Below are 13,598 nucleotides of genomic sequence, written 5' to 3'. Positions count from 1 at the left end.
TGAGCGTACCCCAGCGTTTGACCCTTTTGTGTTGCTTCACCCATGTCCAGTGCAGTGACCAGCACCTGTAGCCACGCCATAGACCCCACAGACTTGGGGGCTGTGTCCCCCTGACAGCTTTTGTTTTGCTGCAGTGACTGTGGCAGAGGCACTGCTGGTGTTTGAGGGTGTCATCCCTTTAGCCTTGCACCAGTGTTCAGCTCCTCCTCATGATCGCTTCAGGCCCAGCCGCAGAAGCGTGTATGAGATCTACAGAGTGGATGTGATGGGTGCTTCTGGTGTTGAGCAGTAGGTCAAGGTGGTGACCTTGACCAGGGTCCTCTGGTCAAGAAGGAGATCCATTGCTCTGTGCGTGTGTGAGAAATAAATAGGGAATTGAGTCCCAAAGGGATTGATGCCAGCACCCCTTGCCTCACTTTAAACTGCTGCTCTGGATGCGTTATTTTCTCCCCAGAAATGAGGATTGGGAAGGACCAGCTTACAAGAGAGATTCTGTAAGATACTCTAGGAAGGTGCTTAGATTATAATGCTGCCTAGAAGAACTGACAGGCTGCATATGAACCTGAGATGGCAGAGATTTTCCCATACAGACCATTAGTTATAGATAAACAAGTATTAACCAACTGGTGACTGCTACCATTACAGGGTTTGGGTTGGTTTTTTTGTACCAGGAAATGAATTTTAAATGGATTCCATGTAACTGAACTGCCAGGAAATCGGCGAGCTTTGCAAGGGAAAAAGGCTTCTGTAGATACCATTAATTTCAAAGATGTATTAGATCTGGTTCTTTAGTTACTGGGTTGCTTTAAAATGCAAATTAACCACTTGCCAAAATCAATTTATTTTGCAGCTTGAATTTCAGTGGAGTCCATCTGGCATCTGCTGGGCAGTTTAGTGACTTCCTGGGGAGCATGGGCCCTGCACAATTTGTTGGGCGTCAGACCTTGGCCACCACCTCGATGGGTAAGGAACACAAAGATGTTAGGCGGCTTTAATTTAATCTCGAACAGACCACTCCTACAAGCTACCTAATAATGTGTCCAGCATCTGCGGATCTACCACTCCCCCGCTCTGTTTCTCAGTTAAATCAAGTAAGCTTGGCTGAAAGGTTTTGCTGATTGCTGCGAATGCAGCATTAATAGAAGAGCACCAGCTTTATGCTTTTCTCCGTCAGATCTGAAGGAATAGACTAAGTAAAACACAGCTAAAATCCTGAAAATGCATCCTGTGTATCTTTGTGTTTTTCTTGCTCTCTAAGGCTCACTGGTCTCTGTAAAGATTTTTTTTTTATGGTGCACCATAATTGCATTTTCCAAAGCAGCCTGCAATTCTAGGTGCTTCAGTTTGGGAGAGATTGAGAGGGCAGCTGCCACTGAAGAGTATGAGACTGAGTCACCAAAGCCATGTTAGAGGGCAGACTCTAGAGATTGCTTTTGAAAATGTGGGCTTGAATCACTGCAGAGCTGCTCCAGAGTAACGCAGGAGGAGATCAGGCACTCGAGGCCTACAGTTTGTTACAGCTTGAAGCAGGCGTGACATGTAGACTTTTTTTTAAAATGTTTCACTAGCCCACAGACGTATTGTTTTGAAAGTCTTTTGTCTATTTTGACATCTTGGTTTAGGGGATGTGGAAATTGGCTTGCAAGAGCGAAATGGGCAGCTAGAAGTGGATATCATTCAGGCTCGAGGACTGACACCAAAACCCGGCTCCAAAACACTGCCAGGTAGTATGCTTTGACCTCCTGAAGTAATTCACTGAGCCCCAGTCTCCTGCAGTGCTTGTGAACAGAAAAAATTTTAATTCCGCTTGGCTTCTGCAGGAATAAGCAGTCTGTATGCCGTATTGAAAAAAAGGCTGGTTAAGCAGATCTCTTCACTGCTGTAAATGCCTTCTTTAGAAATACCTGAGACATGGCACTCTGTCTTTTCTAAAGTGAGCATGCAGATTGTTTTCATGTTTGACCATATTTATTTTTTCCAGCTGCTTACATCAAAGCTTACCTGCTAGAGAATGGCGTGTGCATTGCGAAAAAGAAGACAAAAGTGGCTCGCAAATCATTAGACCCTTTGTACAATCAGGTGTTACTGTTTGCTGAGAGTCCCCAGGGCAAAGTATTACAGGTAAGACGAGCAAGTCTCAGGTCTGTCCATCTGCCTCTTCCACCTCTGCTGGAAGATATTAAGTCTGGCAAGGGATCTGGGTAATTAACGTAGATGAGAAAAAGCCAATGTTTTCATTGAACAAAATGCACTCAATCTGAACTCAACAAATGGAAAGGAAAACCTTTTTTTCATACTCAAACTGATTATTATTTGACACTCTGCCAGGCAACATTGAGTGCTTACCAGAAAAAGGTTGATTTTTATTTTAATTCTTTTTTTTCCTGCCCAGTTAGAAGATAGGTAGCACATATAGATGCTAAACAGTCTTGCAGCATAGGTTGTCTTCTGCGTTTATATGTATTCAGAGCATTCTGCTTTGGCCATCACCCAATCACATATCTTCCCTTTTCTACCTCTGTTCTTTTACTGCCATACATTTTCTGCCATACTCGTATTTTCAATTCTGCACCTATGCTTCCAGAGCAAAGTGATACGCATTTGTTAAGTCATACCTAAATCATTTCCATCCAATAAAGCATGGCTAAAATCCACTGGTAATACTGATGTAGTTAATCCTTGAGTTTCTATTGCTTACTTCCACTGGCACATGAATTGCCGGTTAACCTGCTGGATCCTTTTCATTAGTGAACTCTTCCTCATTTACCTTGCTTAGAAGCATTTTCCCCTGCTGCAGTGAGATTACACGTTTTTGACTGAAATGGGGTAGGACCTGGCTTGGTCTGCTCTTGCCTTGCATTGGTTTCCCTACCTGCTGCCTTGCTGCCAGGGAAGACACTTATTCCAAGAGGATACAACGAGGACCTTGGTTCTCTGCCAGGGGCCATGCCACCAAACCAACTTTCTGCAGTGGCTTGCCCATCTCGTGCTAACCTAAAGTGTTAATTTTTGTCTTTTAATTGATATTCGTTGTCTCTCCTGCCTCATTTTACAGAAAATTGTAGTTCAGAGCCTAGGGAAGGAAGGTGTCAGGATTAGCCAGAGATCACTAGTCACCATCATAACCCATCATACTCATCCTTTCCTCTTCAGAACATGGACTCGCTCTGGAGTCAGTCGTCACCTTTGTCTTGAGCCACATAGGGCCACTGGTCACATGCAGACCTCCAGCATGCCTAAGCCCATGACCCTCACTACATCTGTTGTTCCACCCACTGGTCTCCATCATGTCGTAAGTGTGATTCAGCTTTCCCTGCTTGTCTGCCAGCTCTCTTTCATTAGACCTTCCTCTGCATCTGCAAGCCTTTCTCGGCAGTCTGTTCTGCTTCCCCTGCATGCCACTCCATGTGTGCCCCTTACGTCACCGGTCCCACTTGCCAGCACTCAGCTCCTGCCCTTTCTCCAGGTGAGTAGCTGTGCCTCGTCACCATCTGCCCTGTGTCACGAGCTCCAAATGCAGAAGACGTGCTCTTTTCCTCAAACTGTTGGATCTTGACCTAAGCTATTGCCCGTCCTTTTTTCTGTTGGTGTATTTTTCCAGATGAGGAGCCCTTCCTGCCCCTTTCCCAAAGGCCACCTTTTGTTGCGTCCAAGGCCCGTTACTGTGCCAGGACCAGTTTTTACATGCAGGTGTTGGAGCTGCAGCTCCAGGGATACTTTGTGCCCGCGCTGGCCCTGACCAGCGGGTAGAACAGCAGTATGGTGTCGCATCCACACGTGCGTTCACCTCTGTTCCATGGGGGGAGAACAAAAATTTCTGATAACATTAGGATTTGTAAAACGGTGCTTAAAAAAAAAAAGTAAACTCATCAGCCAGAGCTTCACATCACCTCTTGGTAGTGTAAACCTTTCTGCTCTTCTCGGACTGTAGTAAAGCCCTAGGAAGTTGGACGAGTGAAAAGAAGGGTTGACCAGACTTGTGCTTCCCAAGCAAGCGTGCAAGTTGGAGGATTAACTGTGCTCCCTTCTCTTGTTCCTAAGGTGATAGTCTGGGGAAACTATGGACGCATGGAACGCAAGCACTTCATGGGAGTTGCCAGGGTTCTCCTGGAAGAACTGGATTTGTCAACTTTAGCAATCGGCTGGTACAAGCTCTTCCCAACCTCCTCAATGGTAGATCCCACTACAGGCCCACTCCTGCGTCAGTCCTCACAGCTCTCCCTCGAGAGCACAGTGGGACCCTGCTGTGACAGGTCTTAGTGAGTAAGGAAGGGGACACTGCTTTTGTTTTTTAAACATGCTGTCAAGGTTTTGTTTGCTGGAACTCTGACCTCAAGCGCAATGCATGTTCAATCAGTTCTTGTGGAGCTGGAAGAGGAGGATAAACCAGTGACCTTAGACAGAAGATGAGGGGGAGGGCACTGTGCCCTCTCCGTCCGAGGAGGAGGTGCCGTGGGGCATGAGTCCTAGTTGTCAAATTAGACATACACCTCTTGTTTCACTTCTCTCGCTGTCATTCTTGGATCCTTGTTTCAGATCAGTATTAACCCTGGAAAGTTGCAGCATTTGAAAGCATTTGGGGGGAGTAAGGAAGGTATTTTTCTTAACTGTGCATCTTGGAAATTTCTAATACAGATTCTTTCATGAGAAAGTACCTGAAAAATTCAGAGGCTGATATCAGACCTAAAGAGAGCAGAAGCAGAACGTTTCAGGGGAAGCATTGGGTTTTTTTATAAGGCCTTTCTTCTTGAAAGGAAGAAAAAGAAAGAAACCTGCAACTCTCTTTAGAATCAGTTCGACATCACTGAGTCATGTTAAATGTAACACTGTCATTGCTGTGTTTTCAAACTGTGCCAAATTACCAGCAAGTGTCTTTACTGCATTACTTGTCTAACACTGCTGATGAAGCGTACTTGGTGGGAGAATAAGTAGCGCCTACTTAGACCAGACAGTTTGAACAGAGTTCGACTTTAGCAGGCTAATTAACTGCAATTTTGCTCAGAAAAAAACCACTAGAAGTGGGAGCTGAATATCAGACTTGCAGCTTGAGTTATGTTTTGTATTGTCAGATACAACGTTCTGCAATTTACTGACTCCCTTACTTGTTGCTGTGCATCCTTCAGGCATGATGTCTTCTATCTCCTGCTTTTCTTCCATCTCCTTTGTACTGGTACATATCAGCTGGAGATGCTGCCCTTCCTGTTGTGCTATGGACTGACCTGAAACAGGACTGTTTTATTCTGCCACAGGAGAGGAGATTGAGGTTTCCAGGGGCGTAAAAGAAAGAAACCTCAGTTTGCCATCTGACAGGAAGGTGCTGGAGAGCATGTAACCTTCCTTGTGGAGGGAAAGGTGCTTTAGGCAGTCTCGGTAGTACTCAAACATTGTCAAGTGTCCTGCAAGAGGAGATGCAATCCCCAAAGTATGGAGAGGTAGTGGGTGAGGAATCTGAAGACGCAGTGGTCACAGCATGTATATTTTGTTAATTAAAGTGCAACACTAAGTGTAAACGCGTCGTGTAGGTTAAGCCAGTAAAGCACGTTCTCTGACCTGCCGAGCTACAGCGGCCGTTGTCAGCAGTCGTGTGCTGGAGTAAGTGCGCTAGATGCTTCAGACAATTGAAAACTTATCCAGAATCACAGAGAATCTCCAAAGATTTTCTGTTGATCTACCTGTTTTCGCTAGGTTTTGTCGTGATTCCTAATGAGGATATGATGACTGCTGTCCAGAGTAAGCTTTTGGAGATGTTTTACTTTGTGATTTAAAAGTGAAGGTCCCATGTCACGTTCCAGAATGAGCAGGTTCTTGACCTGTCGTAGAGGCATACTGAACATTTATTTCTGCATGTGGACCTCAGCTTTGTTAGAATAAAAGCATGAGTGTTGAGTGGATGGTAAAAGCAGTTGCTTTTGGTCCTAGCTTGTCTATGGCATTTTAAATTATTTTGAAATACATTACAGGATAGATGAAAAAATAATAGGCCTTACAATAATCTCTGTAAAAAATGATATAATATAAAGGAGAGGGGAGGAGGAGAAGGGACATAGAATGAATAGTTTTTTGAGTCTTCAGTGGCAAAAGCCTCAACATTTCAGATAAATCTCTTGATTTCCTTGATCAAATACGTCTCTGGCCTCTCACTAATTATTTTTTCTAATCGTATTAGACAATTTCTATATATTAGCTGAAGAAAGTTTATTGCATGCTGGTCAAACTATGTTGTGGCGCTCTTTTATTTTTATTTTTTGAAAAAAAGCACATTTACTGTAATTCAAGTCAGCATCTTTTCCTCTTGGTATGTAGTGAGTACTAGGCAATATTGTACAATATGTGTATGAACTAGAATAGATTAGGTAGATTTAGTGGTTTGTAGCACTGGATCTTTTAATAACTATGTCTTTAAAAGGACCGTGGGAGGCTCCAGGTACATGCCAGACCTGGCAGCAGAATAACAGGGCTTCTGTCTTAAGTTATGCTGAAAACTTTATATTGGTACTTAGTTTGGACATTATCTACCAGTAATAGCTAGTTAGTCATGGTTTTCCCATGTCCAATAAGACGAATGCAACATTTCTGCAGTCTTTAATGAGGAGTAGGAGACTATATATGCCAAAAATATTCCTCCAGAAAACTTTGTTTGATGACTGTCTGTTGAAAAACTCAGTTCCTGTATGCCTGGCAAATGCAACGTGTCTCTCTATCCTGCCCTCAAAAGCTCTGCAAGCTCAGTGATGATCGGTTTAGTTACAATAGGACTACTTCACACTGAGGACTATCTTCCGTATGGTTTTAATCATGCTAAAAGGTTACTGTCACAGTGAAAAAAAGAAAAAGTTACACTTCTACTTATGTTATTTTTGTTAACATCTCAGATTCTGAAATTTGGAGGCAGTTTTAACAGTCTGCTCCGTCCTGTTTTCTTCTGCATTTTTTACACGGTTGATTGTAGTCCAGTGGTTCTCACTTTTGTTTCTACTCACTTCCGAGTCCTGTTTCTCCCCAATAAGCGAACGTTGCAACCCCTGGCTGCCACGCACAGCAAAGTCACGCGAACTGGCAAGTGCAGACGATCTTCCTTCATACAGCAGACTCACAGGAGCCCTTCGGAGAGTGCCCGTGGGGTGCCGAGTGAGGCCAGGATCGTTGCATGGTACCCTACAGTCTAAATCCTTGCATCACTCTTGCCTCTGATTCCTGCACTGATCATGGTGTATTATAGTTAAAAAAGAAGTAATCTAGTTATCCATCAATTTGAAGACTCCTAGTAGAGCATTCAAAGCAAGTCTCAGGCTTGGAGTAGCTTATTTTTATAAAGCCTAACCTTTTCTTCCCCCATCAGATTTGACTTGCCAGTTTCTGTCTAAGGTGATGTGATATGACAGTTGGGATTATCAGTGTGGTCATGTAAAAGGTAGCAGTTTGCTGGAGCAATGAGCAGCTGAAAACTAAACTTTGGTCCCATTTGCAATTCCTGACTGAGTTTTTTCCTGTGTCTGAGGCTAGCTGTTAGTTATAGTCAGGGAGGGGAGGAGAGAGGAAGAGCAGGAGACTTAAAAAAAAAAAAAAAAAAAAGCTTCATAGTATTTTTGCTCTGCGTGCAATGAAGGGGGATGAAACTGAGGAGAGATAAATACCTGCCCAGCTCTGGGTTGTTTCCCTGTTCCCTGTGCATGAAATACTACATTTTAATAGTTATGCGAGGATTGCTTGCTAAAAACAAATGGAGAGCCGGTCCCTAAATGTTACCTGCATTACTATTACCATGGAAAACAAGAAATCCTGATGCTGGGAGCAGAATGATCTCTCCCCAGTGGGAGTCCCCGGCACACAGGGAGAGCAGAGCACTTAAACCACGCCTTGCACGCGGCTTTGTCCTCTTTGTGGTCTGAGCAAAATGCAGCCATGGCCGTGGTTAGTCCTCGTTTGTTCAGACAAAAAAAAAAGTTATATTTTCCCAGTCTCCTGGTGTTGCTTCCCCTTTGCCCCAACACAGCTGGGATGCCTCAGAGCCAACACAAGGTCCTCGCTCTGCAGTTCCACCCATGGGTCCTCATCCTGCAGCCGAAGCCCCGAGGGCAGGCTGGAGCATCCCTTGGGCACTGCGCGCGGGTGTTTGTGTCCACGGGCGGGGTAAGGGCCAGGTAACTTTATTGATTAGCCAAGTACATCCCAACTTCTTGGCCATGGATTGTTTCAAAGGACATTGCAGAATTATTTGCTTTGAATGAAAAAATATATTTATTGTTTCTAGCTACCGGATCCTTTATCAATGTACTGTTCTAAATTTGCAGGTCTTCTGGAGTACGAATATCACAAGTTCCTGTAAAGGAGCTATTTTTAAGATGTTGAGGCAGTTAACAGAATCTCAACCTAAGCATGTTTAGTAATGTTTAGACAGCAAGACAACTTTTTTATGAAACTCATTTTAAGTTAGTTTATTACATGCTGTTGGTAATATTTTAAAACAGGAAAAATATTTTTCTTTAAAGACAAAATGATGTATGTTTTTTAACAGATAACATAATTTAGTGTTTTCAAAAATGTTCAACGTTCTTGGTATGAAGTTTACTCATTCTTTTGATTTCTATGTTCCTTGTTATATTTTATCAACTTTTTTCCAAAAGAAAAGAGGCATATGTAAATAAACACCAGAAAAGAGTCCTATAAGAAATTCTGTTTAAACTGGCCATAAAATTATTAGTAAATATTTGTTATCGTTCGTTAACTCTCAGCTACTATTCAAGCCTTTGTTGAAAGAATTGATGTTGTATTTTCAAGATGAAAACTACTTAGCTAGTTTTGTCATAATCCTGTACTCTGTATAAAAATCTTTTTATAAAGAAAGTCTAATAGGCTAACAAGCAATAATATATTCCATTTGGTGTGCACAGATTGTGACTTGCAGGCTGTAGTACATATTGTTGATACAGTTTATAATTGTCTTCAATCTCAATGACATCACTTTTGAAAAAGATCCATCTTAACTTTGATTGTAAAAAACAGACTGGGCTGTTGCCTTGTGAGATATATTCATCCTATAGACTTCTCTGTGAGTATATGTGCCCATCGACATGAAATCTCTCTTAGGTGAAGAATGAAACAGCTGTAGGTGACTTCATACTACAGAGGTAAAAATAGTTTGAATATAAACTTCATGACTGTTTCAATCTCCCTGTTTTTCTTAGGCTATCTAGTATTTGTAACTCGATGAGAATGGTTCCCACTGCCACTGTAGCCCTGATAAAGCAAAAAAGGCTTTGCACTCTGGGGCCACAAGTTCTGCCTGACAGCTGCCTGTTTTCCTCGAGATACCAGGGGCAAGCTAAAGGGAGGTTTTTTTCCAGAGCAGCAGATTGAGCTGCTCTTCTTTAAAGGCTTTGTGGGTTATTTTGTCCATTTCATAGATGGTATTTGTCCATTTCGTTAGAAAATTCCACCCAAGGCAGAGAGATTGCACCTTTGCAGAGGATCACGGGGGACTAACGTGTAAAACAGGGACAGGCTGTTCTGTGTCATTCTTCGGAAGTTAGATAATGCTGGGCTCATCTAAAGGTTTTTCCAAAGTGGCAGAATCAGGATATTGGATTTTAAGTCAGCTCTATCACTGGTGCAGTGGATAAAATAAAACAACTTCAAAACAGCATCCCAGTTCATTGCCTGTGGGTTTCTCACAGCATTTCCCCTAGAAATAATCCTCATGTTGTTCTCAAGATTGCCAGTCCGCTGGCCATGTGGACAGTAGGCCACTGGCCCAGTGGTGCTGGGAGCCCCAGTGAATGATGAAGTAATTAATGGGTTTTTGTGAAATGCTTTGGGAAGGAAAAGAGCCATGTAAATGCAAAGTGCCGTCAGTAGAGAGGTCCAGGGCACATTGAGACCTGGAGCGAGCATCTAAAATGAAATTGCAGCTACCGAGTTTGAGTCAAACATTTAGAAAAGCGGATGATCAGTGAAAGCCTTTTCATATTTACCCCAGTGAACACCTGCCAAGGCGTGTATGTTTGTGGATGTCTATATGTGTGTGTCTGTACGAATGTATTCAGGCACACAGTAACGCTTTGGAAAATGCCAGGTTCCCTTAGGGAGGTGAAATCCCTCTGAAGGGACTGCTGGTTGTGCAGTCAGTGTCTCATTCCCTCGTATGAGTACTTTGTCCACACAAGACCCAGCAGCCAAGTCTGTGGGACATTTGTGAAGCCCGCATGGCAGAGACCCAGAGCTGCGCTCCTGCTGCGCCCTGCGTGTATCTGATGGTCTGCCTGGCTTTCCAGTGTGCGCCTGTGAACGTGGTAATTCCCCAGGGAGTTTGCAAGTGATTAGGTGTTCTCAAAATGTGGCTAATGAGTCCTAAACTCACACTGCCAGACTCATCTCTGCTCAGTGGCCAAGGTCCCAGTGACCAAGCAGCCGGCACGTCCATCCCTAGCCCCAGCCGCTCACCCACGGCAGCAGCATCAGACTCGCTCCTGGGGAACCTCAAGCTCTTCCCATGGTGTAGACACCCTTCTGCCCTCCCTTCCTTTTGGTAGCTGCTCTTGTCCTGGTGGAGAGGAGGAACCGAGGAGAGTTTCTTGTAGCATTTGGTTCTTTGCACTTTAGCGGCTGAAACTGAGAAGGAGCCAGCACCAGCCCTTTACAGAGCACCAGCAAACAGAGGCTACGACCTAACAATTTTCCCTTCATGACTTTCCAGTAGCTAAAATGGCAACCAAAGCTATATTGTTAAACCCCACTCTCTGGGTCAGTAGACAGCCTTTGCATTTACACTGCACGCTGGGCACCTCATGCGCTTGAGCCCCCCTTGCATAGGAAGGAAGGGGCTTTGTCTTGCAGAGAGGCCATGTGGGCGCACGCAGCGTGTGTGCAGCAGTGAGCTCTGCTCACTGAGTGATGCTGGGGGCAGGAGCAACCCAAGGGAATAATCGAGGCAATCTTCTGCTGAAGCACTGCCCGCAAGCTTTCCAGGAGCTAGATATTTGTAGTTGCTTGTGCACCACAGATTGGGATAGCTGCCCACTGGGGCTCCAGCTCCCACTCAACACCAGCCTGGAACTTTAAATCCTGCAGCAGTTTTCCCTTTAGGGCTGCTGCTCCTTATCCAGTGCTGCTCACTGGTCTCTGCTTTGGTGATTCCACCTCCTTGACCTGGAGCTGGTTTTGGCTGGTTTTGGAGCAAGGAAGAGCAAGGTTTGTAGAGTGAATCTAAGGCATGTTCCCCTAGCTTCACCGCCCTGGGCTTGCCTTCCTCCTGCGAGCTGCAGGCTGCTCCCTGCGCCAGGTGGAAAGGGCGTCCTGGGGATGCTGTGCCTCACCTGAGACCCCCTCCTGCAGCACTGCCATGGCCTGCGGGATGCTGCTGTCCTGCCCATGTTTTGTGGCAGTCCGGAGTCAGACCACAGGGGCCGCTTCATTTCCTGTCCTTGGTAGGAGCTAGGGCTCTTCTGCAGGGGCTCTGCAGCTCACGCAGACGTGATGTACCGTACAGATGGCCAGGAGAAGGCAGGGACAGGGAGGGAGCTGCCTCTGTGCCGGCCAGGGAAAGGGCAGCTCCCAGCGAGCTTTCTTCCAGGTTACCTTTGCTTTCCCCTGCGGCCGCTGCTCCCTACATGGGTTCTCCCTTCCCTCTTGATATGAGGCCTTATTCCAACCCGAGGGGACTGAGGCTGCCCGAAGCATCTCTTTGCACTGAGGCATCCATCCCACACTGCCCGCGGGGAGCCCCAGGGCAGTGCTGCAGAGCTGGCCTCTGCTTGGGGATGGAGCCGCCACCCCCAGCACATCCACGCTCCCACCTCCCCAGCACCAGCGTGCCGGCGCTCTGCCTTGTACCCCCACAGCCCAGGGGCCTGGCCACAGTAGGGAAATCTGCTTTCATGGGGTTAAACCTTTTTACTTCATTAACTGCTCCACGAAAACCAATAGCTTTGCAGGGGCGCTACGCGGTTGCTACCACTCCTCTTGCCTTTTCACAGGAGTGGGGGCAGCTGATCTGCTCTTTTTGGCCTCCGTAACCCTCTCCAAACATTTTTGGAGGTTTTTAACATCATCTGGTGAGACGTAATCTCTGTGGAGCTGGAGGGATCACAGGCAATGGAGCCGGGCAGCCTGCTTGCCACTGTGGCGACTCACTTGAGGTGCATGGGCTGCCTTGGGTGGAAGGTGGGATGCTGTCCCGGCAGCGCTGGTGTGCTGCCGGCTGCTCATCTGTAGTTGGGAGAGGGTTCTGCTGTACTTTTTTCCTGTCTGTAGGTTTTATTCAGACAATATGTAATGATTGAGTGATTTACAATTCAGTGTTAAGCTAATGAAAACGTTGAAAATGGTGATAATAAAACCTTTTTTTTCCTATGGTGTGTTGGAGGTTTTTTTGTGGAGTATCTGCCCTCTGTTGCCACCACCGTTATCTTCAACCCAAGATTTCAGCTGGCCCATCCCTTCTCCTTTTGCCTATCAGGCATGAGAGCAGCTCAGCCTGGTGTGTCCCAGCACTGTCCCAGGCTCCTTCCCAGTGCTCTCTGTGGAAGGGCCCTCTTGAATCAACCCCAGCTTCAAACCTGCATTTCCCTGTGCCATTTCTGGATGTAATTTGGCAGTGGGTAGCTCCAGGCCCAGAGCTAAGCTTGCTCCCAGCTTTTACTTTGCTCACTACCCCAATCAAAAGTCTTCTGCTCTTGCTGTTTTCTTCCCAAGACCCTTAATGGTCAACACTGGCCATTCGAGGTTGATTTAGAAACCCTGGAGGTGAAAGTGCTGCTGGCAGGAAAAAAATACCCCTGGCTCAGGCTGCTGGGAATAGCAAGAGTCAGTGTGGGTGCAGGAGGAGCCTGGGGACCCTCAGGGAGGGAGACCCATGGGTGTTACTGGGTGTGCAGCTACTGCCTGGTCCTGGATGGCCTTGAGCTGGGAGCATTTGGGGGCTCTGGTGTGACTCCTGCTGCGGGAGGAGGTGGTAACAACAGGCAGCGTTCCCTGGGGAGCTGCTGCAAGCCCTTTTCCTATGGGAATTACAAGGGATCACAAAGTCCCAGTTCACTGAGAATTTCTTAAAGGTTTTTCTCGTGCCTCCAAATCCCAGCGCAGGTCATCAGGGCAGGACCCCACCCAGCCACCTACCCACCCCAGCTACACCCCCTGGGGAGCAGTGGTGGAGGACAGAGGAGGATGAGGATTTCTCCAGTGGTGCAAGTGTCCGGGAGGTTGGGACAGCCCAGCCCAGCCCAGCATGGCTGGGATGAACAGCATCTCCCACCCTCAGACCACTACCAGCCTCCAAAAGCAGGATGGGGCTCAGGCAGTCACTAAGCAACTAAGCTCCCCAGCAGCGCTGCCTAGCAGCTCGGGCTGCACAAAAGCAGCAATAAACCCGAGCAGGTGCCCTGCTTTCTGCGCCGTCAGCTTACTACCAGCTCCATCCTCTGCCCGAGACAGGCTCTGGAGTACAGACGTCACGCTGTCAGCCCTGGTGCTTATGCCGGGCTTTGCCTTTGCATTGTTGCAGGGTGGGCTCTGCGACACGAGCGTGGAGCCACTGAGCACTGGCAGCGCTGCACTGAATCCAGAGGGAGAGTGCAAGGCTGGCTCAGCCTTTGGGTTGTGGT

The 13,598-nt window shown here is 46.4% G+C and overlaps 1 protein-coding gene across 1 annotated transcript in view; it reads left to right on the top strand.

Annotated features, from left to right (window-relative positions):
* RIMS4 (regulating synaptic membrane exocytosis 4) overlaps window positions 1-12,351 on the top strand; it is a 61,541-nt gene extending 49,190 nt beyond the window's left edge. Inside the window, exons 3-6 of the mRNA XM_064465717.1 lie at window positions 851-963; window positions 1,623-1,724; window positions 1,982-2,121; window positions 4,042-12,351. Of these exons, the coding sequence (XP_064321787.1) occupies window positions 851-963; window positions 1,623-1,724; window positions 1,982-2,121; window positions 4,042-4,260 (574 nt within the window). The 3' untranslated portion in view covers window positions 4,261-12,351. The remainder of the gene's footprint in view (window positions 1-850; window positions 964-1,622; window positions 1,725-1,981; window positions 2,122-4,041) is intronic.
* Window positions 12,352-13,598: the final 1,247 nt, after the last annotated feature.

This window comes from Phalacrocorax carbo, chromosome 14, assembly GCF_963921805.1.
Source record: "Phalacrocorax carbo chromosome 14, bPhaCar2.1, whole genome shotgun sequence".
Lineage (NCBI taxonomy): Eukaryota > Metazoa > Chordata > Aves > Suliformes > Phalacrocoracidae > Phalacrocorax > Phalacrocorax carbo.
The sequence above is the reverse complement of the archived record's forward strand: the minus strand, read 5'-3'. Positions and strand labels throughout refer to the sequence as shown.